Here is a 27,363-nt window from a genome sequence, read left to right as displayed (position 1 = left end):
GGGCCTCGATAAATTGCAGAGGCTGGCTTTGAACTTGAGATCCTCCTGGTTCAACTTCCTGAGCCGTTGAGATTACAGGCGGGTGCCACCGCGCCCGGCGGAGTCTGTCTCAAGTGAGGTTTGCTCTTCCAGGGCAGGGATGGTATGACATTCATCTCCCTATCCCCAGTATTCTACAAAGTGCATAAAACCGCGGATGCACGAGACAATGGGTGTTCACAAGGTTTATGAAACTCATTTTGGGGGAGCTCGGCTATCATTCTGAATGATCAGCGAGTTCGCTACATTTTTGGAGAAGGCAACTATGCTTAGCAAGAGCAGAACTCTCGCCATCCAGCTCACAGGTTCTGGGAGGCGGGGCTGCCTGAGCGACCCACACGCTCAGAGACGCAAGCTTCAGGGTCAGCCGAAGGCAGCCGCGCGCTGCATGCTGGGATCCGCGCGACCTAAGGCCGCGTAGCCTGCAGGGACTTGTAGTTCCCCTCCTGGCCAGAATCCTCAGGCCAGTTACAATCGCTACGCTCAGCCACGTCGTTCACAGGAAAAGTGCAGTCTTTGATCGTCCAGCACAAAATGACTGGATTCTCCTGGGCAAGTGTGCCTGACAGCATCTTCAAAGCAAAGCTCAAGCCGGCACGGGCTATCAGCAAGGCGAGCCAGGGAGGCTGCGCGTGCGCAACGCGTGCGTCCCTGCGTGCGCGTGGAGGCCCCGTCCCCGGAAGCGCCGTCCTGCGAGGCCTCCTTGAGCCGGCCGGCGCAGGCGCAGTGTCCCCGGGCCAAGATGGCGGCGCGGTGTTCCACACGCTGGTTTCTGGTAGCTGTGGGGAACCCGCGGCTGCTGGCTGCAGCGGGGAGAGGGGCCCGACCGCCGCGGGAGGGTGTGGTGGGGGCGTCTCTGGGTCGCAAGCTGAGCGTCCTCGCCTTCGCGCCTTTCTTGGGAGCTCGCGGCCCCCGGGCGCTGCTGACATTGAGACCCGGTGTCAGCCTCACAGGTGAGGGCAGGCTCCTGCGCTCGAATTGTGGCTCCAGGAACTAGCAATGAGTGACTCGCCTCGCTCCGGCCTCGAGGGGAGCAGGGTGGAAGTGTCTTCCGACTTGGGTGCGGAATTAGTGGGGAGACAAGGCAAGTGGGAGGCAGAGAGGCCCAGGTGGCTCGCTATAGCCGTCTAGGGGGAAGAACTGCACGGAGTTCGGGGTGATGAACCGCCCCGAAGGCCATGAACCTTCACCTCTGTCAACATTTCTCGACTCTGCGGCTCCCTTGCTCTATTCCTTCTGTATCTCTGCACCTTTTACTTGTAGGAGAAAGCAGGAGGCAACTGCCATTTGATGAGTGCTAGTCACTCAACAGCCCTGCAATATGCAGATCTTCATCCCCATTTTAAAAACAGGCACTATCAGGAATTGACCCTGACCAAGGTCGTGAAGTTAGTTGTCTCAAACTCAGAGTTGTCATATCCATAGCTCATACCCTTCCCACCACATGATGTAAATTAAAGGACACGTTAATAGTCTTTTTTAAGAATATGTTCTTAAGAAGTTCTTTAGACAATGATTGTAATAACACATTCTGACATATATGAGCACTTTACCATGTTTCCATCATATTGCCTTATTGATAAGCACTGTTACCATTCCATTTTATAGAAAAATTGAGGCTTAGATGCTAAACAACTTGTAGAAAGTCACAAAGCTAAAAAGCATTAGACTTTGATTTAAACCTAGCATCTTCTTAATTGCCAGAGATTACATCAAATTAATGTGTATTAAGACTTAAAGTGCTTAGCCATGATGTTTTCTTATGCTGTGCATTGGATGACTTCAGTTTTAGTGAAAGGGAAGGAGGGAAGCATTGAGCAACCTTTTATATTCTTGAATTATGATAGTTGTTTTGTGTCCTCTAGAATTTGGGAATTGTAAGTTATCTATAAATTTATAAGTAAGATTAAGGAGCCTTGGCTGACTGGGACTTAGTGCATGCCTGCAATCCCAGCAACTTTGGATCCTGAGGCAGGAGAATTGCAAGTTTGAGCCTATCCTGAGCAATTTAGCAAGACGCTGTCTTAAAATTAAAAAGTTAAAAAAAGTGGGCTGGGCATGTAGCTTAGTGCTAAAATACCCCTGGGTTTGATGTTCAGTTCCCAGAAAAAGAAGGAGGAAAAAAGCTCTTACTGGAAAATTTAATAAGATAATTTCCTATTGGGGGCCAATTTTGTACCAGTTACATAATAGGTAGTTATTAAAATAACAGTAATTGTGATTGTGTTGTGCAGCATTAAAAAAAAAAAAAAAAAGCATGGGTTTTGAACAGACTTTCCTCCTGCAAAGTGTGTGACCTGGGTGTATTATTTAATCTCTCTGATCCTGTCTTAACTCTGAAAATTAATTCATAGGCAGATATTTGTTGAGGCTACCCTATGTCAGCTACCATTTCAGGCACTGGGAATGTAGCAGAGAACAAGAGATTGGGAGTGAGTTTAATCCAGTGAAGACATTTTAAAATTCTCTTCCTGTCGTATTCCTGGATGGAGCAGTAGTTTGTTCAGGTTTTTTGAGAATTATTTGAAAAAATGTCATGCTGTTTTCTCAGTATGAACAAAATGGTCATTTTTAGGGTTTTATGACATTTATAATGTCAGGATTTTTTGTTGTTGTTTTCTTTTTCTTGTTTTGGGTACCAGGGATTTAACTCAGAGGCACTCGATCACAGGGTCACATCCCCAGCCCTTTTTTTGTATGTTATTTAGAGACAGGGTGTCACTGAGTTGCTTAGTGCCTCATCATTGCTGAGGCTCTCGATCCCAATCCCCCTTCCTCAGCCTTCCGAGCCCCTGGGATTACAGGCATGTGCCACTGCACCCGGCTAAACTCTAAATTATTGCTGATCATTGATGCATTTTGAACAGTGTTATCAAATTTGTAATAGAGAAATGTGATTTGTCTTTATCCATATGCAGTTTTGCATGTCTCCCATTCTAACTCTGCTGATGATGTTGAATCCATAGCTGCTTAGAATCTTTGCCACTTCTGGCCTCAGCCTTTGGCATTGGAAGGAGAAGCTGGAAATGGTTAAGGTAATCCCTTACTCTTGAGGAAAAGGGAAGAGGTTATAGGATCACTGAGAAACCAGTTCTAATGTCTCCTCAAGACTGACTGAAGAGACAGTAACAGCCTCCTAACCTCTACTACTTTTATTGTCCGCTTTTCCCATTCTAGAAATATTGGGTATAACAAAAACAGCTTTACTTCCTGTTCCTGATTTTATTCTGACCCTTCCTGCTCATTCTTGTGTCTAATCATCCCTTCTCCTGACACTTTCCTGGATATTCTCAACTTTTCTGATTGTGTTTTTTCTTTTCTTTTTTTTTAAACAGTACTGGAAATTGAACCCAAGGCCTTGCCCATGATGCTAGGCAAATGCTCTACCAGTGAACTACATCCCCATACTCCTATTAATTTTATTGTTAATTTATCTATCTATCCATCTATTTATTTATTTATTTTTGTAGTATTGGGGATTGAACCCCGGGCACTCTACTACTGAGCTACATCCCTAGCCTTTATTATTCTTTTTCTTTTCTTTCTTTTTTAAAAAATATTTTATTAGTTGTTGATGAACCTTTATTTATTTATTTGTATGTGGTGCTGAGAATTAAACCCAGTGCCTCATACATGCTAAGCAAGCACTCTACTACTGAGCCACAACCCCAGCCCTTTTTAAAAAAATCTTGAGACATGGTCTTGCTAAATAAAGTGCCAGAGTGACCTCTAATGTGTGCTCTTCCTGCCCCAACCTGTGTCACTAGGATTACAGGTGTATGCTACCTCTCTAGGCTCTTATTAATTTTAAGTAGTCTCCCAAATCTCCTTCAAAATCTAACCCATTAATTTCTTGTTAATACTTGCAGTGACTCCCTATTGCCCTCAGGATAAAATCCAGACTTAGAGTATCTTTAAGGCCCTCTGCTTATTCCTGGACCTCATTAATTATCTCCTAACCACCACTGTATATCATCACTCACTGCAACCCAGAGTCTCTGGTTTAATTACATCATGGTCCTATAGTCTACATGCATGAGGTCCTTACCATTTACTCCCAGCCCCCACGCCCTTCTAGTGATTGAAGCCAGGGCCTCAGGCATGGTAGGCAAATGCTCTACCACTGAACCACATCCACAGCCTTCTAAATCCCTTCTTAATCATCTCCCAGAGACAGCTCTTTATCTGGGATCTTTAGTATTTCTCTAATGGTGTTATGAGATTACACCAATGGTATAATTCATCAGAATCAACCACACTCAGTACTCTGATATTGTATGAATTTATTTTAACCCAGTGGCTTTGTCCACTTTTGAATATACTGCCTTTTTCTCTAGTGGGCTTGGAGGGGGACAAGCTGGTATCTCCAGTCTTGTTCTTTCACAGGTGTGTGCTGTCTGACTCACATTCTGAGAGTGATTTTCTTTTCCTTTTCAGGAGTAAAAAGTTACCCTTTTGTTTGTACTGCCTACTTCCACACAAACACCCCTTTGGCCAAAGAAGATTATTACCAGATACTAGGAGTGCCCCGCAATGCCAGCCAGAAAGAGATCAAGAAAGCTTATTACCAGGTCTGTATGTCAGTCTGTTATCCCAGCTGGTACAGTGCTTAGCCTATATGGATGGGTTATGTGAATCTGTTGGTGTGATGTAGTGGACTTTGCTGGATGCATTCTTCAGTGTATGGTACTATAGTGATTAATGCTTTAGAAAAAAGAGTCCAAATTAGGTTCTTTTCCAGAGGCTATTAGTGTAGCTCAGTGGTAGAATGTGCTTAGCATGCTTGAAGCTCTGGGTTTAATTGCCAGTACTAAAATATAAAACTCGTTTACATGTATAAACATGTAACAATGAGTGTCTATATATATATGATTAAATTGTACCAGTAAAAAATTAAAATAAAAAAATTTAAATATTTTCTCAATTGTTAATAGACTTTAATTTAATTTATTTATTTATATGCAGTCCCTGAGAACTGAATCCAGTGCCTCACATATGGTAGGCAAGCATTCTACCACTGAGGTACAACCCCAGCCCTAAAATAAAAAAGATTTTTTAGGGCCAATTCTGTAATTAAATTTATTCTGAGCTTTCTGAATTAGCAGGTATACTTATCTAAGTTTTAGGTAAACATTTTTCACATTCAGATAAAACAGTTTATGGGTTTTAAGAATTATTTCCTTTCTTAACACAGAAAATGTGAAATTCTATTGTTGAGTTCCAGACTCTTGGTTTGGTCTTATCAATAAAATAAAAGCTAGGAGTTCAATGTGGGATTAACATCTTATCTCTTTCTTTTTGGTGGTACTAGGACCAAACCCAGGGCCTCATGCATGTTAGGCAAGCACTTTACCACTGAGCTACACCCCCAGCCCTTTTTTTGCTTTATTTTGAGTCAGGGTCTCACTAAGTTGTCCAGGATGGCCTTAAACTTGTGATCCTTCTGCCTCAGCTTTCCAAGTATCTGGGATTACAGGCATGCACCACTATGTCTATCATAAATACACTGTTTGGCACTTTGTTTTCACAATGGTGCCCAAGTTCTAAAGAACTAGTTATTATTTTTGGTAGAGATTTGTTGTGGTTGAAAATGTGTACATTTATAGCATTGAAAAAATGTTTTAAAGTTTTAAATCTTGTTTTAAAAATTGCTGTTAGTTGATAATTTTTTTTTTTTTTTTTTTATGGTAACAAGGATTAAACCTAGGGTCACTTAACCACTGAGCTACATCCCCAGTGTGCTTCCTGAGCCACTGGGATTACAGGCATGTGCTACCATGCCCAGCACTTGATAAGTCTTTAGAGTTAACTGTTATAAAGAAGACATAATTGTGTCTCATATTTGGGTTCTGTTTTAATAACCATCTCATGTTTGTATTAATTTACATTTTTTTTTCCCTTAGCTGGCGAAAAAGTACCACCCAGACACAAATAAAGATGATCCCAAAGCCAAGGAGAAATTCTCCCAGCTGGCAGAAGCCTATGAGGTAATGTGACTAATGTGCATGTGGTCACTGTTGTTCAGCTGTGTGAATCAGAGTTTGCTTTGGTACACAGGACAGCCTGTAGTGTCATATGGTCCAGTGTGAAGGCTGTGTCCCTACACTAAATCACTTTGTCATGTATATTAATGTATATTAATGACAAAACAAAGAATGGGGTTCAATAATCCGAATTAATAAAGCTTCCCAGGCAATTTATATTTGCAGCTGAATTTGGGACCTCCCAGTTGGATTAATTCAGACCTTGTTTGATGACTCTCCTACTCATGACATCTTCTTAGGGTTGGTGGAAGACCATTATTGCCATGGAAGAACTAGAAATGTAATCAGAGGGCACAGCATACACATGTGAGGCGGGCATCACCCAAGTAGAATTGCTGGATAGTGTCTCTTCTCCCCAGACTTTGACCATCCTAAAGGGGTTCTGAATATGTAGTTTCATATATCCACAGAAATAGACATCCTTATATAAAAGCAGCCTCAGCTCAGTGAGTAGTCACTGAGCCAGTGTCTTATTTCCTGGCAACTACATTTAATGTGTGTTAGTCAGGATTTCCCAGAGAAACAGAATCAATAGAGTATGTAAAGTTTATAAGAGGGGATTTATTAGTTTGGCTTACATGATCAGGGCCTGAATAACTACACAGTGGCTATCTTTAGCCAAGGAAGCTGGTAGTCCAGAAGCCAGAAGAGAGAGAGAAAGAGAAAGTGAATACTCCATTTTTTCCCCACCCCTCCATAGTGGCGCTTCTCTCCAAAGAGCTTTGTGCTAATATAGCGGTCAGAATAGTCCTCAGAAGGCATGCTTAAATGATGCACTCTCTGCTCCTGTCGCTCTTCCTCCTGTTTTTGTCCTGTAGGATAAAGGGTAGGAAGCTTAAGGTCTCTACCAGGGTGTCTCCTGAGAAGAGAGGTGCAGTATTAATCTGAAGCTTCAGGATGCCTAAGAGGTTCTGTGAAGATGAATACAGGCATTTTAACAGTGTGGCCACCCCTGGGGCTTTTCATAAGACACTTGAAAGTACTTCAGGCTTCACATGTAGAGTTCCATGCAGTCATCTCTCTCCTCTTCTAGGAGCTGAAGTTGCAGTCTGTCCCCCCATCCAGAGAACTTCATAGAATATTTTGGCACATGGAGCCCTTTAGCCTTGTGACTGCTTTCCTTGGTGGAGCTTTTATCTGTGTTCCTATGCCTCCACAGACCCAGAAATGCTGCTTGCTCTGCCTCTCCTTGTAGGTGTTGAGTGATGAGGTGAAGCGGAAGCAATATGATGCCTATGGCTCTGCTGGCTTTGATGCTGGGGCCAGCAGCTCTGGGCAGAGCTACTGGAGGGGAGGTCCCACCGTTGACCCTGAGGAGCTGTTCAGGAAGATCTTCGGGGAATTCTCATCATCTTCCTTTGGAGATTTCCAGAGTGTATTTGATCAGCCTCAGGAAGTAAGTTCCTTATTCGGGGAATTCTCATCATCTTCCTTTGGAGATTTCCAGAGTGTATTTGATCAGCCTCAGGAAGTAAGTTCCTTACTTTGAAGGATTATTCCAGTTTTAGGCTTTTAAAGTGTGACATAAATTTTTATCACATTATTTCTCAGAAAGGCAAAGCAGCCTAAGTGAAATGATCTTGAGGCAGCTATTTGACAGAAAATAATTCCAGCATTTGAAAAACCCTGTAGGTAGCAATGAATAGCACCCACCAGGTTTTGACTAGGTTCTGTTTTTTTTTTTTTCCTGGTGCTGGGGATGGAACCTTGTGGGGGTGCTGTATCACTAAGCACCTCTAGCCTTTTTAAATTTATTTTTTATTTATATATGTACTTAATTTTTGGTAGTGGGGATGGAACACAGGGGTGCTCTACCACTGAGCTGCATCTCCTTTTTAAATTTTTTTTTTAAATTTATATATTATTTAATCAATTTTTTTTTTTTTTTTTTGTTCCAGCAACTGAGCACAGGGGTGCTTTACCACTGAGCCACATCCCCATTTTTACTTTTTATTTTGAGATAGGGTTTCACTTAGTTGCTCAGGGGCTCACTAAGTTGCTAAGCTGGTTTTGAACTCATGATCATCCTGCCTCAGCCTCCCTAGCAGCTGGGAATACAAGTGTGTGCCACCATGCCCAGCTATCTATTTATTTAGTGTATGTATGTATGTATTTTAATATTTTTTTGTTGTTGTTGTAGATGGACATAATACCTTCATTTTGTTTATTTTTATGTGGTCCTGGGATCGAACCCAGTGCCTCACGCATGCTTGGCAAGCGCTCTTACTGCTGAGCCACAACCCTGGCTTGTATTAATATATTTTTTATACTGGGAATTGAACCCAGGGGCTCTCTTCCATTGAGTTGCATCTCTGGACCTTTTTATTTTTTATTTTAAGATGGGGCTAAGTTGCTTAGGGCCTCGCCATGTTGCTGAGGCTGACCCCAAATTTGCAGTCCTCCTGTCAACCTCCTTAGTAGTTGGGATTACAGGCGTATGCCACTGTGCCTAGCTTGACATAGGGTCATGCTAAATTCCTGAGGCTGGGTTTGAGTTTATAATCCTCCTGCCTAACATTCCTGAGAGGCTGAAATTATAGGCATGTACCACTATGCCTGATTATTTTTACTATATTCTCAACAATTGCTTAATTAGGCAGCACCTAAGACCATCAGGGGCCATCATTTGGGTGTGTTTTATGTGGAGTCTGCCACATTATTCTAAGGGAGCTCAGTTCACAAAGGAGACTGCTGTGTCTCCTTTTCATATTTATGTCTTAATTGTTACAATTGAAGACGTAAGAGAAATGTTTCATGATCTAAGTTATGATTATATATTATTTCATCTTTTTTAAGTGCTGTTAGTCAGCTCTCCATTACTGTTACAAAATACCTGAGACAATAAATTTTAAAAAAAGGAAAGGTTTGTTTTGGTTCATGTTTTCAAAGATTTCAGCCTATGGACAGTTGGCCCTATTGTTTTTGGGCTGTGGTGAGGCAGCATATTATGGTAGGGAGTGCATGGTAGAGCAAAATTGTTCACCTCATGTTTCCTGGGGAAAAAAAGAGGAGGAGACCTGTGGCCTGCCTTTCCTTTGACGGCGTGCCCCGCTGATCTAAAATCTCCATACCTCTTAAAGGTTATACCACCTCTCAGTGTGCCAGCTTAGAGACCAGGGCTTTAGCATAAGGGCCTTTGGGGGAATATTCGAGATGCAAACTGTCGTAATTATTTTCTGTGAACATTTTCAGTTTGTTGAAAAGTGTATTTTCACTTAAATTAAGACATACTTAAAAATCCTAAGGCCTTGGGAAGGATCTGATGAGTGATTCCTACCTGTTCTTACCTGGCAGTATACAAGTGTAAGCATAGCAGTTAAAGTGTAACACAAGTACTGACCAGTGGCCTCGTGTCCTCCTATAGCAGAGCATCACTTTGGTCATTGGGAAGCAGAGCATTAACAGGTCATGCCTCGATTTCTTTAGTACATCATGGAGTTAACCTTCAATCAAGCTGCCAAGGGTGTCAATAAGGAGTTCACTGTGAACATCATGGACACCTGTGAGCGCTGCGACGGAAAAGGGAATGAGCCCGGCACCAAGGTGCAGCATTGTCACTACTGCGGCGGCTCTGGCATGGTAAGATGTCTGAGAGGACCCCCCACACACACCGACCCCATGGTCTCCCACCTTTTGCTCATTCACCCTGTTTGTTTGTTTGTTGTTGTTTTTGTTTTGGGGATTGAACTCAGGTCTACTACTCTAACACTGTGCTGTATCCTGCCCTTTTTTAATTTTTTATTTTGAGACAGGGTCTCACTAAGTTGCTTAGGGCCTCACTAAGTTGCTGAGGCTGGCCTTGAACTTGTGATCCTCCTGCTTAAGCCTCCAGAGTCACTGGGATTACGGGGCTGCACCACCTAGCCTGGCTCACCTGTGTTAAACATTTGCTTTTTCACTTCTGATGTGTTCCTTTTCATTCTTTGGGTGTGTCTCTGTCACTGCCCTACCCGAAGACTATTTGAAAATGAGGCGTATTTTTCTCTCTTTTGGTGGGAGGGGCCTGGGGATTGAACCTGGGGGCCTTACTACTGAGCCACATCCCTAGCCCCTTTTTATTTTGAGACAGAGTCTTGCTAAGTTGCCTAGGCTCTCACTAAGTTGCTGAGGCTGGCTTTCAGTTTGTGATCCTTCTGCCTCAGCCTCCTCAGATGCTGGGGTTACTGGCCTGTGCTGACTCACTGGGCTGGCTGAAAGACATTGTGTCTCTTGATTCCTAAGTATTTAAGTGTAGTATTTCAGTATGTATGGTGTGTTCTTAACAAAAACATTCTCTTACATAACCACAGTACAGTTTTCTCAATCAGGTAACTTCATGTTAATACCATATCATTATCTGTATGTTTTCAAGTTTTTGCAGGTGTTCTTATGTCTGTAGCATTTGATTATCATATCTTTAGTCTCTAATCTGGAACTATTTCTCAGTCTGCTCTTTTTTTCTTTGACCTTGACTTTTTTGAAGATTATAAGCCAGTTGTTTAATAGAACGTCCTTTGATTTGGATTCTTGATAAGATTCAGATTGTGGGGCTGGGGTTTGTGGCTCAGTGGTAGAGCACTTGCCTAGCATGTGTGAGGCACTGGATTCCATCCTCAGCACCACATAAAAATAAGTAAATTAAATAAAGGTATCCTGTTCATCTACAACTAAAAAAATATATATGTATTTTTTAAATATTTATTTATTTAGTTAGTTTTTGGCGGACACAACATCTTTGTTGGTATGTGGTGCTGAGGATTGAACCCGGGCTGCACGCATGCCAGGCGAGCACGCTACCGCTTGAGCCACATCTCCAGCCCTAAAAAAATATATATATTTTTTAAAGCAGCTTTTTCTTTTTTTATTTATTTATTTTTAGAGAGAGAGATTTATTTTAGTTTTCAGTGGACAAACATCTTTGTTTGTATGTGGTGCTGAGGATCGAACTCCGGGCCTCAGGCATGCCAGGTGAGCAAGCTACCGCTTGAGCCACATCCCCAACCCCTAAAAAAATATATTTAAGAAAAAAAAAAAAGATTCAGATTGCTTTGGGTAGAAACCCCACAGAGGCAATTTATCCTTTTTAGTGGATCATATGAGTAGTTTTAGGTGTCAGTTTGTCTCATACTAATGACATTACACATGTTCATGATTACTTTGTTAAAATAGTGTTTATCAGGTTCTTTACTTTAAAGTTACTATTCTTTCTTTTGAAATTAATAAATGTTATGATGAAATACCCTGAGACTATAAGTATCATATTCCTCATCAAACTTACCCATTGGTTTTTGCATCCCTTGATCATTCTCAATCACACATGACTATCATGGTTGCTAAATGACAAGTTTTCTAATTCAGTTAACCTGTCTGCATTCTACTGGATGGAAGAACTTCTTCTCTTCCAGTTACCTGTTTGTTTATATCAGTATGAAGTCAGGGATGCTTATTTTATTCACTGTGTTATAATCAGTAGTTTCTTTGCTGTTCAGCTTATCCCTAACTTGGCCTATACCAGGTCCCTTCCATCTGACTGTTGTGTCCTTTTGACTTGTTCCAACCATACTTTCAGCACTTCCTTACCTTCCACATGGCAGAGTATTCCAGGCTGAACTTGTTCTCTCCCTGCTACACCCTTTGAGTCAGGTATTACCTGTAGCTGTGGTACCTGTTAGTGTCTAGTGGGACATGAAAACCAACGTCTGTATCCCCCTTATGCTCGTGGCCCCTGGAGTGACACTACTTCTAAACTTTCTCAGCTGACTGAGCTAGGAAATCAATGTGTGTGTCACTTGTAGATACGTATATACATCTGTTCACATGTATAGATATATGTGTACACACATGCATGCATTGACATCTGTCAAAAACCAAGAGTTCAAGTGATAGTTTCACCTTTTTTTCTGTAACAGATATCTAGCTGCTATTATCCTCAATATGTTTTCCTTGTTGGGCAAGGTGGTGCAGCCCTTTAATCCCAGCAACTCAGGAGGCTGATGCAAGAGGAATGAAAGTTTGAGAAACTCAGTGAGACTTTGTCTCAAAGAAAAAAAAAGAACAGGGGGTTATAGCTCAGTGGTGGAGTGCCCCTGGATTTATTCCCTAGGACTATATTTTATTTTATTTTTATAAATATTCATTTTTTAAAAAATTCTTCAATTTTATAGCACTAAAGTAGTTTTAGAATTGTTAACCCATACCATGTGGAAAGCATTCCTATTAACAGACATTCAATATTTACAGAGTTCCTGGAGCTGGGGATATAGCTCAAAGGTAGTGTAACTAGTGGGGAAATAATATATTTAAATGTGTTGCTGAGCTTTAGGGGTTCAGATAGAAAGAAGCAAGTATCTCATTATTTAGATCACATCAACATATCAGTATTCAAGAGTTCAGAAGTCAGTGTTCTAGAAAATCAGGCTGGCAGTGAGCCCCCATGTCTGTTTTCTTAGGCAGTGTGTTTTAGGGCACATGAATACACAAAGAAGAAGCCTTTAGTCAAACGTTTTTCTCATGCATCAGTTTGCTTGCATATTTAAGGGTACCATTTTTGTTGTGATAGCACATACCTGTAATCCCAGTGGCTTAGGAGGCTGAGACAGGTGGATCACAAGTTCAAAGACAGCCTCAGAAAGTGAGGCACTAAGCAACTCAGTGACACCCTGTCTCTAAATAAAATACAAAATAGGTCTGTGGATTTGGTTCAATGGTCGAGTTACCCTGAGTTTAATCCCCATTATCTCCCCCGCCCCCCCCCCCCCAAAAATACAATTTTCCCTCTCCTTTTTGTCAGGAAACCATCAATACAGGCCCTTTTGTGATGCGTTCCACCTGTCGGAGATGTGGTGGCAGGGGCTCCATCATCACAACTCCCTGTGTGATCTGCAGAGGAGCAGGACAAGCCAAGCAGAAAAAGCGAGTAGTGATCCCTGTGCCTGCAGGTAGGTACCCAGGCCCCCCATGCCCAGGAAAGGGCAAAAGCCACTGTGCCCTGTGTGTTTGACTATTGCCAGAAGCTGGAGGGCTTTAGGGCTCCAGGCTGGAGAAGGAACTAGAATCTCCTAGACTATTTCCCCTTGACTCACTTATCCTTGAAATGTGCTTGTTCTGTTCCCACCTGGTAGGAGAGCAACTCCCATCCCACCATTTTCTCTCTGCTGTCCCCTGTCTTTAGTTGAGACCAGCATTAACAAGAAACAGGAATGAGCAAGGAAGCCTATGGCTAATCATTGGATCTTGGTTGGGAAGTGCTATGGGGTGTTCCACCATAACTGTTCTCTTTGGAAATTTGTTCTAGGAGTCGAGGATGGCCAAACTGTGAGGATGCCTGTGGGAAAACGAGAAATTTTTGTCACATTCAGGGTAGGTGCTGGCCTGCACAGCCTCTGTTAGGACTCTGCTCTGTAGCTACAGGTGTAAAAAGCTACTTGTTGGCATGAGGTAGGAGCTTTGTGGCATATCTCTTGCTGTTGCATTTTTTTTTTTTTTCTTTTTATAGTACTTGGGTTCAATCCTGCAGCCTTGTACATGGTATGCAAGTACTCAACCACTGAGCTACAACCCCTAGTCCTTTTATTTTGAGGCAGTCTTGCTATGTTGCCCAGGTTAACTTCAAACGTGTGCTTCTCCTGCCTTAGCCTCCCGAGTAGCTGGAATTATAGGTGTGTGCCACTGTATTTGACTTGCTGTTGTGTTTCTTTTCTTTTCTTTTTTCCTTTTTTTTTTTGATACCAAAGATTGAACCCAGGGATGCTTAGCCACTAAGCCCCATCCCCAGCACTTTTTTAATATTTTACTAAAGACAGGGTCTTGCAGAGTATCTTAGGGCCTCATGAAGTTGCTGAGGCTGGCTTTGAACTCACGATCCTCCTGCCTCAACCTCCCGAGTCACAGGAATTACAGGTGTGTGCCACTGCACCTGGCATTTGCTGTTGTATTTCTAAAGGGAAGAAGGGCCACATCAACATGGTTATTAACTGTCTTGCTCTTCAGGTTTTGTGCTTAGTGTGAAGAGAATAAAACTTCCTCATGGAGTTTAAAAGTTAGAAACATAAAACAAAAAAAAAAATAGACCACCTCCATGTGTTGTTTTTTTTTTAACACAATATCTTTAGATATTGTGTTGAGGATCTATCCCAGTGCCTCTCACTTGCTAGGCAAGTACTCTACCACTGAGCCACAACCCCAGCCCACCATGTGTTTTTATTCACATATCATATTGTTGATAGGAATGGCAAAAGCCATCTATCGTGTCTATCTATTTATTTATTAGTACTAGATATTGAACTCAAGGATACTATTTACTGAGATAAATTCCCAACCCTTTTTAATTTTTATTTTGAGACAGGTTCTCTCTAAGTTGCATAGGGTCTTGCTAAGTTGCTGAGTCTGTACTTGCAATTCTGTGCCTCAGCCTCCCCAGTTGCTAGGATTACAGGCATGCGCCACTGACCTTAGTAAGGTATGGTTTTTTCTTTCTTTTCTTTTTTTTAATCTTTTCTCATTCATCCATTTATTTACTTACTTACTTACTTATTTTATGTGGTGCTGAGGTTCGAACCCAGTGCCTCACGCATGTGAAGCAAGCGCTCAACCACTGAGCCACAACTCCAGCCCCCCCCCTCCCTTTTTTTTTTTTTTTTAATTTTTTAAGTTGTCGATGAATTAAACAGACACTTCTCAAAAGAAGAAATACAAATGGGGGCCGGGATTATGGCTCAGTGGTAAAGCAGTTGCCTGGCATGCATGAGGCACTGGGTTCAATCCCTGGAACCACATAAAAACAAATAAATCAGAGAATGGACACTGCACCCTGCTATGTCACAGAGATACTACAGAGCCCTCCAGAGGAGAGAATGAGAGTCACAAGTGACCATAAGATGCCTCGTTACCCATGACAGGGAAGCAGGTCCCAATAGCCTGGGGAACACAGGATATAGAGTTTTCAAGACAAGACAGATTATATTTATTTAGGACATGGAAATGCACAGCAGAAGTAAATGCCTGCTGGCTGGAATGGCAGTTCCAAATTGGGTTATTGGTTTACTGAGGAGCAGCGACTATTTGATTTCATTTGTCATGTTTTGTTCTCAGAGCCAGGTTGTGGGTGCACTGTGTTTGCTGTATTATTTGTTTTTCCTTTTTCTAGTTGTATTTCATAATTTAAAACAAAGGCAGTCAGGCATGGTGCTGCATGCCTATATTGCCAGCTATTGAAGTAGGACAGGGCAGAAGGATTGCTTAAGGCTGAGTGTTTGGGGCCAGCCTGGCAACATGGTGAGACTCTGTCTCAAAAAAAAGGGACTGGGGGTGCTGGGATTGTGGCTCAGCGGTAGAGCGCCTGCTTCGAACGTGCGAGACCCTGGGTTCGATCCTCAGCACCACATTAAAAAAAAATAAAAATAAACAAGTGAAATAAAAAAGGACAGGGGATGTAGCTCAGTTGGTAGAGTATTTGCCTCCATGCACAAGGCCCTGGGTTCAATCCCCAGCAGCAAAAAAAAAAACAGGCTGGGCCTGGTGATGCGTGCCTGTAATCCTAGCAGCTTGGGAGGCTGAGGCAGGAAGATTGCGATTTCAAAGCCAGCCTTTGCAAAAGCAAGGCACAAAGCAATTCAATGAGACCCTGTCTCTAAATAAAATAGAGAACACAGGTCTAAGGATGTGGCTGGGTGGTCAAGTGCCCCTGAGTTCAATCCCCGGTACTCACGCAAAAAAACAACAATAAAAGCACACTAGCATATGCAAAGCCCTAGGTTTAATCTTCAGCACCACAGAAAAGAAAAACAAGTAAAAATAATGTAAAGGGTAAATCTTTTAGACTATGAAATCAAAGATGAAGGCAGAAAGCTGGAAGCCAGTGTGTAAAAAAAAAAAGTTTGGTATAGAATTCAGCTTGTATTCCTATCTAATAATAGAGGGAAAGAAGAGAATAAGGAATCATTGCCAGGTGTGGTGGCACATACCTGATATCCCAGGCACATACCTGGGAGGCAAAGGTGGGAGGATCACAAGTTTGAGGCCAGCCCAGCAACTTAGGGAAACCTATCTTAGAATAAAAAATAAAAAGGGCTGGGATGTAGTCAGTGGTAGAGCGACCTGGTGTTCAATGCCCAGTGCTGCAAGCTAAAAAAAAAAAAAAAAAAGACACTATTGATGGCAGAGGATGTCTTTGAGATGCGAGATGGTATTTATAAAATGGAATCAACTCTAGTGCTGCCAGTCTGTCTCGGAGGCAGCATTTATCAAGTTATTTTCACCTTTGCAGATGTATTAGTCTGTGTTTCTCCATACCATTTTAAAAAATGTTCAAAAAGCAACCTCATGGGCTGGGGTTGTGTCTCAGTAGTAGAGCACTTGTCTAGCATATGTGAGGCCCTGGGTTCAATCCTCAGCATCACATTAAATAAATAAATAAACTAATAAATGTATAAAATGAAGTTTAAAAAAAGCCAACCTCATGTTCTTATTTCTCTTCACAATGAAACAATGGACTAAGGAAGTTCAGATGTTCCCCCACCATGTGTGATTGTGGAGGTTGGGGTCTGCAGCGTTTGTTGAGTGCAGTTCTTTCTCTTGATATTGTGCTGTAAGTGCAGGGTCTGTGAGACATGTGCTGATGTCTAGCCTCCGGCAGGACTTCTTCAGTGGTCACCTCATCTTGTGTTTGGCCTTAGGTGCAGAAGAGCCCTGTGTTCCGGAGGGACGGCGCAGACATCCACTCCGACCTCTTTATTTCTATAGCTCAAGCTATTCTTGGGGGGACTGCCAGAGCCCAGGGCCTATATGAGACAATCAATGTGACGGTAAGATGATACAGAGATGTCTTTGCCATCTGGTATTTTTTTGCTCTTTATTCTGAATTGGGAAATGGTTGATATGCATCCTGATACCTGTGATCCTCCGGCATATTGTGGATTCTGGTTTGGAGATGGGCACTAGGAGCTTTGGGCTGTTCCTTGAGTGAGAGTCACAGGCCAGGCAGTGACTGGATAACTCTGGAGAGCAGGTTCTGGCTGGCTTCCCCTTCTCTGTTGTTCAGTGGGTCTCAGGAACTGAGTGCACCTATGATGCAGAAGTGTATCATTGTGGGCTGGGATTGAGGCTCAGTAGTAGAGTGCTTGCCTAGCATGTGGCATAAGGCACTGGGTTTGATTCTCAGCACCATTGACAAAAAAGGTCCATTGACAAAAAAATATTGAAAAAGAAGTGTATCATTGCAGTAGGTTCTCTTTGCTGTTTCCTTCAATATCTGGCAACAAGAGCAAATGCCTCTTGGGCTACATTTCTTCTCCTTGGCCACTTCTGATTTCAGTCACACATATAATGGTAGCTTCCTATGCTCACCCACACCCTTACCCCTTCCTCCAGGTCCCACTATTGTCTTTATTTACCTAGGACCTTCTTTAATCTCTGGGTGTGGGGGACTTTGGAGTGACTTGCCCATGGAGATAGTGTCCATTGGCATCCAGCTCATAGAGGGCCAGGGAGTATAAACCCAGCCTTGCATCCTGTGTTGGCTTTTTCTCTTCCCAGGTCTCACACTCACTCTTGCTTACCACCCAGAACTGCCCCCAAGTCCTGGTTGTAGGCTATGCCTCATGGACCCAGTTCAGCCAGTTTCTGGGTGATCACAGGCTTGCTCCAGTAACCCAAGTGCAAGGAGTCCTTTCAAGATGGCCTTTGTGTAGTGAAAAGGTTTACTTTGGGACAGCAGGAACCAGGGAGCACCACCACTTTCTTTTCTCTGTAGATCCCCCCTGGGATTCAGACAGACCAGAAGATTCGCATGACTGGGAAAGGAATCCCCCGGATTAATAGCTATGGCTATGGTGACCACTACATTCATGTCAAGATCCGAGTTCCAAAGTAAGCACCCTAAATAGACCATAGCCACCTACCAGCCCCACCTACCAGCCCCACGCTTGTCCATCACTCATCTACCAAGCAGGTGCCTGCTGAGCCTTTCACCTGCCAGGTCCTGCCCCAGCAGCTCAGATGCCCCATATGCTTTTGGCTTATTGGTCATGTCTCCATGAAGTCAGATGTGTCCAACCCCACTTTCCCCATCTGCAAATTGGATGTAATGAGTCCACCTTGTCGAATGACACATAAGAGATGCTTAGCACTTGCTGTATTGCTGTGGGCATCCAGGGCAGGGTGTGCCCATCTGCTCTTCTGACCCTCATTCTTTTTTTCTGAGATGAATTAGATAATCTCTTACCTGTTTCATACACACACTTATAAGCCCTTCTTTGCCCCTAGCAATTTGTGTCTGTCATAGCTGCAGTGACAGTTATTTAAAGAACTTAGGGTATTTTAGGAGCTCTTCTTTGTAAGAGCTTTGAGCTTCATAGGAGCCAGGATCTCATCACTAGCTCAGGTGTCCGGTTTGGGTCTGGGTCCCACGTTTCTTATATGCTGTGAGGGAATGTGGCTGCATGTGTGTCCTAAGAGAGGTTTACTGTGCTTGGTCCACAGGAGGTTGACGAGCCGGCAGCAGAGCCTCATCTTGAGCTATGCTGAGGACGAGACAGATGTGGAGGGGACAGTAAATGGTGTCACCCACACAAGCACTGGTAAGGGGTCTGGAGGTGCAGACATGAGGGGGCCTCTGAATCCCTTAGCGGTTGGATAGGCAGCATGTTTGGGTTTCCACTTGGGTCTTCATGAAGCCCCTAAAAAGCTCTGTTGAAAAAGGGGAGCTGTGGGTAGACATAGCTGGAGCGGACTTGTGGCCTCTTCCTTTCTCTGTGTTTGTGTGCTGAGGACAGCACTGGAGTGTTTCCTGTCCCAGGCAGCTCTGTGTGTCTCAGAGCTGGTATTCTGAGTTCTAGGATTGGTTCTGCCACTTGTCTTGTGACCTTGGGCACATCCTTCCATGAAAGTTTCTCACAACAGTGTTAAGGAACAGATGAGCCAGGCAAGGTGGTGCACACCACCTATCATTCCAGCCATTATGGAAGCTAAGGCATGAGGATCAAAAGTTCCAGGTCAGCCTGGGCAACTAAGACCCTGCCTCAAAATAAAAAATAAAAATGAAAAGGGCTGGAGATGTAATTCAGTGGTAAAGTACTCTTGGGTTAAAGCATCAGTAAAATTTTTAAAATTTTTTTAAAGGGGATGGGATGCAACTTAGTGATAAAGTGCCCCTGGGTTCAAACCCTAGCACCCAAAAAGTAAAATAAAGGGGCTGGGGATGTGGCTCAAGCGGTAGCGCTCCCTGGCATGCGAGCGGCCCGGGTTCGATCCTTAGCACCACATACAAACAAAGATGTTGTATCTGCCGAAAACTAGAATGTAAATAAAATATTAAAAAAAAAAAAAAAAGATTACAGATCAGGGCTAAGAATATAGCTTAGTCAATAGAGTGCTTATTAAAAAAAAAAGTAAAATAAAAAGACAAATAGAACAGATTTGTGCTTTTCTGGGCTAGAATACTTCACCCGGATTCCAGAATGTCTTGTAAACAACAGTAACCACAGGGCAGGAAAAACTGAAGTCGGAGTTCAGTCTTTCTTTTAGAGCAGGGTAACTTTGAATTCATTTGGCAGGGAATAAATATGTCACACTGAATGCAGAGATCCTGCCATTGGCAGTTTTGTTGAATGTTGGTGGATTAAGAGAGCATATTTGATACTATTTCAAAGAAAAAAAGTTCAGATTTTTTATAGAAATGAGATTAGAAATCAGTACAAACAGGAATGTTTCAAATTAGTGTCACAAATTATCTCAATCCAACTTAATTCAAGTAAACTGAAACTTCTTTGCAGATTTGGTTTATTTAATCTTTTGCGTATGTGGCTGTATGTATGAGTGATGTAACCATGTCATTATATTGTTTAAATATAGTTCATTATACAAAGTATTAAAAAAGAGAGAGAGCATATTTGCCAGTCAGAGCTTCAACAATGGCACCCACAGCTGCTGTCCCTCTTCTTATGGGGGTTGGGGACCTTGATTGATTGGGACCCAGGTCATGTCAGGATAGGCCGTGCCCATAAGGTCAGTGGCTCAGACTATGCATGTTTCTTCCTCATTGCATCAGTTTTTGTCTGGATCCTGGATGGAGTTCCCAGAACTCAAATGGTCTTAGAGCAGATGTTCAGAGCTGGGAGCAGATTTACCAGTGAAGTGGAGGGTTGGGCTAGGCAAGCACTAAGCTAGGTCCCCAGCCTTTTTTTGTTTTGTTTTGTTTTTCCCCTTTTTTTTAGACAGGGTTTCACTAAATTGCTTCAGCCTACTGAGTAGCAGGTATTATAAGCATGTACCACTGTGCCTGGCTTGTTATATTTCCTGAACTAATAAAAAAGTGGGACTGGTTATTTTACAAAACTCTGGTATGCACCTCTGGCTTCTTCCTTAAACCTACATGTTCCTGTAGTTGTGTGGTATGTGACATTTGTTCTGTACCCAGTTGTCCTCCTTCTCTCCTGCCAACAAGAGGCCTCACTGTTGGCTAGGTATGGCCTTGGTGGTATTGGTGTTTTACCATGTTACAATGTTGGGTATTAAGCTAGGAGCAATGACACATCCTTGTAATCCCAGCTACTCAGGAAGGTGAAGTAGGAGAATTGCAAGTTCAAGACCAGCCTTAGCAGCTTAGTAAAACCCTGTCTCAAAATAAAAAAAAAACAAGGGCTGGGGATGTAGCTCAGTGATAAAATAACCCTGGATTCAATCCCCAGGACTAAAAAGAAAGGAAAAAAATTATTAGGAATTTAGTGGCTCCCACTTGTTTTAAATCTCCCCTGATAGCTTGAGAGTTGATTATGTAGTTTGTTTGTGAGTGTCCTTGGAAACTTCGTTATTTTTGTGGTTCCTAGCCCTGATGGCCAGTTCCCTCATTCTACCAGGATTTATTTGGAGCCTCCTGTGTGACAGATGTCAGCTCTTCTTTTTGAGATTCTTTTTTTTTTTTTTTTCCAGTTGTAGATGGACACAATACCTTTATTTATTTATTTTTTTGTGGTGCTAAGAATCAAACCCAATGTCTCACCGTGCAAGGCAAGCGCTCTACCACTGAGCTACAACCCCAGCCCTCGAGATTCTTGATGACATTAATTTTGCTGAGTTTTGTTTAACCTCTGAAAAGTTGCTTATAAAGTGAAATGGGGGGGCTGGGGATGTGGCTCAAGCCGTAGCGTGCTTGCCTGGCATGCGTGCGGCTCGGGTTCGATCCTCAGCACCACGTACAAACAAAGATGTTGTGTCCGCCGAAAACTGAAAAATAAATATTAAAAAAAAAAAAAAAGTGAAATGGGTATACCAAATTATATTTATTTCTACTCACTTCTTTTTTTAGGGGAGAGTACCAGGGATTGAAATTGGAGCACTTGCCCAATGAACTACAACCGTAGCCCTATTTTGTATTTTATTTAGAGACAAGGTCTCACTGAGTTGCTTAGCACCTTGCTTTTGCTGAGGCTGGCTTTGAACTCATGATCCTTCTGTCTCAGCCTCCTGAGCTGCTGGGATGACAGACTCTTTCTATTCACTTCTATTGTCATTTTCAGAGATGCATTCCAATGGAAACTTTGGCTCCCAGCCATAATTTTGCAAAAGGCATTTAAGAATTTAGAATTGGGGCTGGGCTTGTAGCTCAGTCATAGAGCACTTGACTTGCATGTGTGAGGCTGGATTCAATTCTTAGCACTGCATATAAATAAAAAAAGTCCATTGACAACTAAAAATAATTTTTGGGACATTTTTAAGGTTTTATTTTATTTGTTTTTTTATACATGACAGTAGAATGTGTTTCGATTCATTGTACACAGATGGAGCAAAACTTTTTATTTCTCTGGTTGTACATGATGTAGAGTCATACCATTTTGTGCAATCGTACATATGCCAGGGTAATGATGTCCATCTCATTCCACCATCTTTCCTACCCCCATGCCCTCTCCCCTCCCCATACTCCCCTTTGCCCTATCCAAAGTTTCTCCATTCTTCCCATGTCCCCCACCCCCCATTATGGATCAGCATCAGCTCATCAGAGAAAACATTTGGCCTTTGGTTTTTTGGGATTGACTTACTTCACTTATTAGCATGATATTCTCCAACTCCATCCATTTACCTGCAAATGCCAATTTTATTCTCTTTAATGCTGAGTAATATTCCATTGTGTATATACATTACAGTTTCTTTATCCTTCATCTATTGAAAGGCATCTAGGTTGGTTCCACAGTTTTGCTACTGTGAATCAAGCTGCTGTAAACATTATTGTGGCAGCATCACTGTAGTTTGCTGATTTTAAATCCTTTGGATATAGACTGAGGAGTGGGATAACTGGGTCAAATGGTGGTTCCATTCCAAGTTTTCCAAGAAATCTCCATACTGCTTTCCAGACAGAATAGTTGTACCAATTTGCAGTCCCACCAACAATGTATGAATGTACCTTTTTTCCCACATCTTTGCCAACGTTTATTGTTGTTTGTATTCTTGATAATTGCCATTCTGACTAGGGTGAGATGAAATCTTAGGTTAGTTTTGATTTGCATTTCTGTAATCACTATAGATGCTGAACATTTTTTCTTTCCTTCCTTTTTTTTTTTTTTTTTTATATTTTTTTTAGTTGTTGATGGACTGTATTGTCTTTATTTTTATGTGGTGCTGAGGATTGAACCCAGTGCCTCATGCATGCTAGGCGAGCATGCTACCACTGAGCCACAAGCCCAGCCGCTGAACATTTTTTCATATATTTATTGATCGATTGTTTAATTTCTTGTTTAAAAAAAAAAAAAAAGGATCTAGAGTTGGGCCAGGTGTGGTGGCACACTCCCACACTCCTATAATCCCAGCAGCTTGGAAGGTTGAGGAAGGAGGATCACAAAGTTCAAAGCCAGCCTCATCAAAAGTGAGGTGCTAAGCAACTCAGTGAGACCTTGTCTCCAAATAAAATACAAAATAGGGGATGTAGCTCAGTGGTCAAGTACCCCTGAGTTCAATCCCTGGTACCCCCAACAAAAAGAATTCAGAGTTGGACCTGGGTGTGATGGTGCACACTTATAATTCTAGCTGCTTGGAAGGCTGAGGAAGGAGGTTCACAGGTTTGAAGCCAGCATAGGAGATGTAGCAAGACCCTCTCTCAAAAAGAAGATAAAAAGGGACTGAGGGGACCAGGGTTGTAGAGCGCTTGCCTAGCATGCATGAGGCACTGGATTCAATCCTTAGCACCACATAGAAATGAACATAACATAAAGGCATTCTGTCCATCTACAACTCAAAAGAGAGAGAGAATATGCTGTCGGTTTGCTACCTGTTTGTGGGTAGGCCTCTCGTTAGATCATGAAAAAAGTTACTTCTGCAATCTACGTATGAAAACATTATAGTTCATATAATACCCATTTCTGAGCAACTGCACTAATAACAGGCTTTATTTATTTAATTAGACTGGGTCAAGCATTCAATAAAACTAAAGTTGTACCATAAGCAGTTTGCATTCGCTTAGTAATGGTTTGTGGGATAAAGGTACTAGAGTGCTACTGATAGAACCCAGTGCCTCATACATGTTATATAAACACTCTACCACTGAGCCATATTTCCAGTCTTCATGTCACTTTTTTTTTAATATTGGCAAGCACTCTGCCACTGAGCCACAACCCCAGCCCCTAATGTCACTTTTTAATAGCCCTTTGAGATTATAGCCTAACATGTGAGCATGTATCCCCACTACACACACACACACACACACACACACACAGAACTTTCTATGTACTCGTGATTTGGAGCATCATTAGAAAGCCTAGTGAGAGATGTTGTAGGTACAGATCAGTGTTTGCAGATACAGATCAATTCCTGAGTGTCTTTGAAGACTTGCTTTCATCACAGGAAAAGGGTATATAGAAGTCCGGTGGAAGTGTCTAGGCTTTAGGTCTACATAAAACAGCCTAAAGTTGTTTTGTTGTTTTTGTTTTGGTGCTAGTGGTGGAACCAGGGTCTTGTGTATGCCAAGCACATGTTCTGCCACTGAGCCACATTTTCAGCCTAAAGATTTTAACAAATTTAATATCTCTTGGTTATTTTTGTGTCCTAATGCTATCAGACTCTAGTCTCTCTTTCAGCCTATGAAGCCAGAAGACTGTAGAATATTTGGGAGCTCAGCACTGTCAGTGCTCAGTGGGTACATCTGGCAAAAAGCACAGGCAGTGGGGTAGTTTGCAGTTACTGTGTGATTTTTTTTGAGTTAGGGACACAATGTGGTTCATTGTTTTGAGTATAATTAATTCTTGTGGACACACACATTTATTTAGCTATAAGTTAGAAACATGTTCCGGAGCTCAATACAAGTGATTTTGGAATTTTCTACACCATTTTTTATCTCTACCAAGGCCAAAAGTGCTCCTGGATGTCTCCTTTACGCAAGGTGAAAGTAAGAGGAAGGTGAGGGAGAAGATATAGAAAGTGGGAGGCAGTCCTGAGCTGATTCAGGCTGTGAGGGTGGGTTGCCCCTCTCCACTGTGGGGTGGCCCCTTTCTCAGAAACCAGATCCTGGAGTCCTTTTGGCCTTGGTTCCTGCACAAAAATGTCCATTTAGCATTAACTACAGTCTGAGAAATTATATATGAAGAGATGGGGCCCCTATCCTCATCAAGTGTACTCTGTAACTGGGGAATTTAGAACAAGCATTGAAAAACTTTGCCTACAACAAATAAGTGTTAGACCTTTATCTATCTCGCTCGCTCGCTCTTTTTTACTATTTATTTTTTAGTGTAGTTGGACACAATACTTTTATTTATTTTTATATGGTGCTGAGGATCAAACCCAAAGCCTCACACATGCTAGGCGAGCCCTCTACTGCTGAGCCTCAACCCCAGCTCTCTCTCTTTGTCTCTCTCTCTCTTCTTCTTCTTCTTTTTTTTTTTTTTTTTGTGTGTGTGTACCAGGGATTGGACCCCAAGGCACTTAACCACTGAGCTACAGCCTCAGCCCTTTTTATTTTTTATTTAGGGCCTTGCTAAATTGCTAAGGCTGGCTTTGAACCATCCTCCTGCCTCAGCCTCCCAAGCTGCTGGGATTACAGGTGTGTGCCACTTCATCCAGCTCATTTCCTCTTTGTGTCCCTGGCACCTTGCCCAGTGCTTGGCACAAGCCTGACTCCACAATAACTTTGGATGAGTTTATCTGGATCTGTTTTCCTAACCATTGGCTGGGAAGTGTCTGAGGGAGAGATGAGCATAGAAACCCTTCTCCAGGAGGCACTAATGGTGTGTTGGGAAGACTCCTGGACCTTCACTGGATCCTGTTGTATGCCAGAAGCACTGTGCAGCCCTTTCAGCTAGAACCAACTTCCAGTGGTGCAGTTCCTGTTTTTGTTTTTATTTTTATTTTTTTAAGTGCATTGTGTACCAACCTTATTTAGAGAAGCTTTGGAAGTAAAGCTCTCACATTTGTGTCCTGAGTGGCCCAGATATCCTGCAGGGACTCCTTCTTCTACCCCAGCTAGTTCTCAGGCTCAGAGAGAGAGAGGAAGTAGTGTATTTACAGACCTGATTATCTGTATGCTAAAGTCAGTTCTTCATGTCTTTTGATCTCTCCACTAGTAAATCCTATTCCTGAAGAAGCCTCTTCCCCTTGAGCCCTATTTAAAATAGAATTGGGGGGCTAGGGATGTGGCTCAAGTGATAGTGCACTCTCCTGGCATGCGTGCGGCCCAGGTTCGATCCTCAGCACCACGTACAAACAAAGATGTTGTGTCCACCAAAAACTGAAAAATAAATATTAAAAAATTCTCTTTCTCTCTCTTTAAAAAAAAAAAAGAAAGAAAGAAAACCCTTCTCAACCTTTAAGCTCTAAATCAAATGTGACTGCCTCCTTCCTCTCTTCTTAAAAAATAAAAATAAAAAACATAAAATAAAATAGAATTGGGGCTAGGGTGTAGTTCAGGCCAGTGGTATATGTAATGTACTGGGTTCACCCCCAAGTGCTGCAGAAAATAAAATAAAATAGAGCTGAGAGTGCTACTCCAGGAGTAGAAGGTGAGAAGAATCTTTGCGTACATGTCTTTTTGTTTTGTTATGAGGAATTGAACCTGCGGCCACCTGAGTGCCAGGCAAGCAGTCTACCACTAAGCTATATCCCTAGTCCTTTTTATTTTTTATAGGTTCTCATTAAATTGCCAAGGCTGGCCTTGAACTTGAAGTCCTCCTACCTCACAGTCTAAATCAGTGGATTACACATATGTGCCACCATACCTGGCTTGGTTTTTGTTGTGTGGCTTGTGTGTATGTGTGCGCGTGCACGCGCGCGCTCTTTGTGCCACTAACCAGCTAACCAGGTGCTTGTTCTAGCTCTCCCAGACCTTGACCACTGTGGCTCAAGTACAGCTGTGACCATGGAGCACAAGCTGTTTCTTGTCCCACTGCCCATCCTGCCTGGGCAGTGCAGCACTGTGCAAACCTGGGGGCTGCTATGGGCATAGCACTGGAACACTGCAGTGTCTCTGAACACAGGGATGTTTGTGCTCATCCCTAATGCTGGGGCTCTTGACCTTCTCTGCATAGCCATTTTCCAGGGATTAATGAAAGCTCTCCCACAGGGATGTGTTTTGGCATCAGAAATGTAACTGTCTCCTTGGTTTAAGAAAAGAGTCCCCTAACTGTTATCCTTTTCACCCAGGGGACAAGGAAAGTGGGCGACAGCAGTTGTTGAGTGTTTTTGTGCCCCACTTGATTAGTTAAGAGCTTGAGTCCGGATATCAGATAATCCATATCCCAGCTCTGTTGTCAGTAACTGTGAAGATTTAGGTAAATCATTACCTCTCTGAACTTCAGTTTCATCATCTGTAAGCAGGAGATAATAGTAGTTAAGAGCTACTTCAGAGTTGCTGTGTGTGTTTGAATGAGGTCATGTGGGTAAAGCCTCTGGCATAATACCTAGCACATATGAGAAGCTCCATCAGCAACAGTTCATAATTTGCCACACTCTTATCGCACACCAGGATTTGCTCTTCACTTACCAAGGACATTAACAAAATTTAAAAATCCTGTTTGCCCTTGTCTTGGGAGGTATAGGAGTAAAACTTGTGGTTTGTGGATACATTGTGTTAGAATCCATTTTGTAAGAAGGGGATGGGAAGAACTGAGAGAGGCCTCACTTGGCTTCTTGACCTCAAGGCAGCTTCTGAGGCATGCTGTGTGCTGTACAGAGCCAGGTCCTCAATGTGCAGCTCTTAAACTTGGACGTGGCCCCAGTAGTTTGGACAGTTGCCTACATCTCAGTGTGTTGCTTGGGTCCCCATTCCTTCTCTGAGGACGCACATGAGCTTTGAGAACATGCTAGATCAGAGGAATGATCCTTGGTCCCA

General features: G+C 42.6%; 1 protein-coding gene across 2 annotated transcripts in view; it reads left to right on the top strand.

Annotated features, from left to right (window-relative positions):
* Nucleotides 1–752: 752 nt before the first annotated feature.
* Nucleotides 753–27,363, top strand: part of Dnaja3 (DnaJ heat shock protein family (Hsp40) member A3) — a 28,624-nt gene continuing 2,013 nt past the window's right edge. The window contains exons 1-10 of one of the 2 annotated variants that reach the window (XM_071605796.1): nucleotides 753–992; nucleotides 4,477–4,610; nucleotides 5,943–6,026; nucleotides 7,279–7,554; nucleotides 9,510–9,662; nucleotides 12,853–13,000; nucleotides 13,357–13,421; nucleotides 16,736–16,864; nucleotides 17,812–17,927; nucleotides 18,540–18,637. In XM_071605796.1, coding sequence (XP_071461897.1) covers nucleotides 782–992; nucleotides 4,477–4,610; nucleotides 5,943–6,026; nucleotides 7,279–7,554; nucleotides 9,510–9,662; nucleotides 12,853–13,000; nucleotides 13,357–13,421; nucleotides 16,736–16,864; nucleotides 17,812–17,927; nucleotides 18,540–18,637 — 1,414 coding nt within the window. In that variant the 5' untranslated portion in view covers nucleotides 753–781. The remainder of the gene's footprint in view (nucleotides 993–4,476; nucleotides 4,611–5,942; nucleotides 6,027–7,278; nucleotides 7,555–9,509; nucleotides 9,663–12,852; nucleotides 13,001–13,356; nucleotides 13,422–16,735; nucleotides 16,865–17,811; nucleotides 17,928–18,539; nucleotides 18,638–27,363) is intronic. The other variant, XM_071605797.1, reaches the window with a different exon arrangement.

Source organism: Marmota flaviventris, chromosome 19 (assembly GCF_047511675.1).
Source record: "Marmota flaviventris isolate mMarFla1 chromosome 19, mMarFla1.hap1, whole genome shotgun sequence".
NCBI classification, from domain to species: Eukaryota; Metazoa; Chordata; class Mammalia; order Rodentia; family Sciuridae; genus Marmota; species Marmota flaviventris.
The sequence above is the reverse complement of the archived record's forward strand: the minus strand, read 5'-3'. Positions and strand labels throughout refer to the sequence as shown.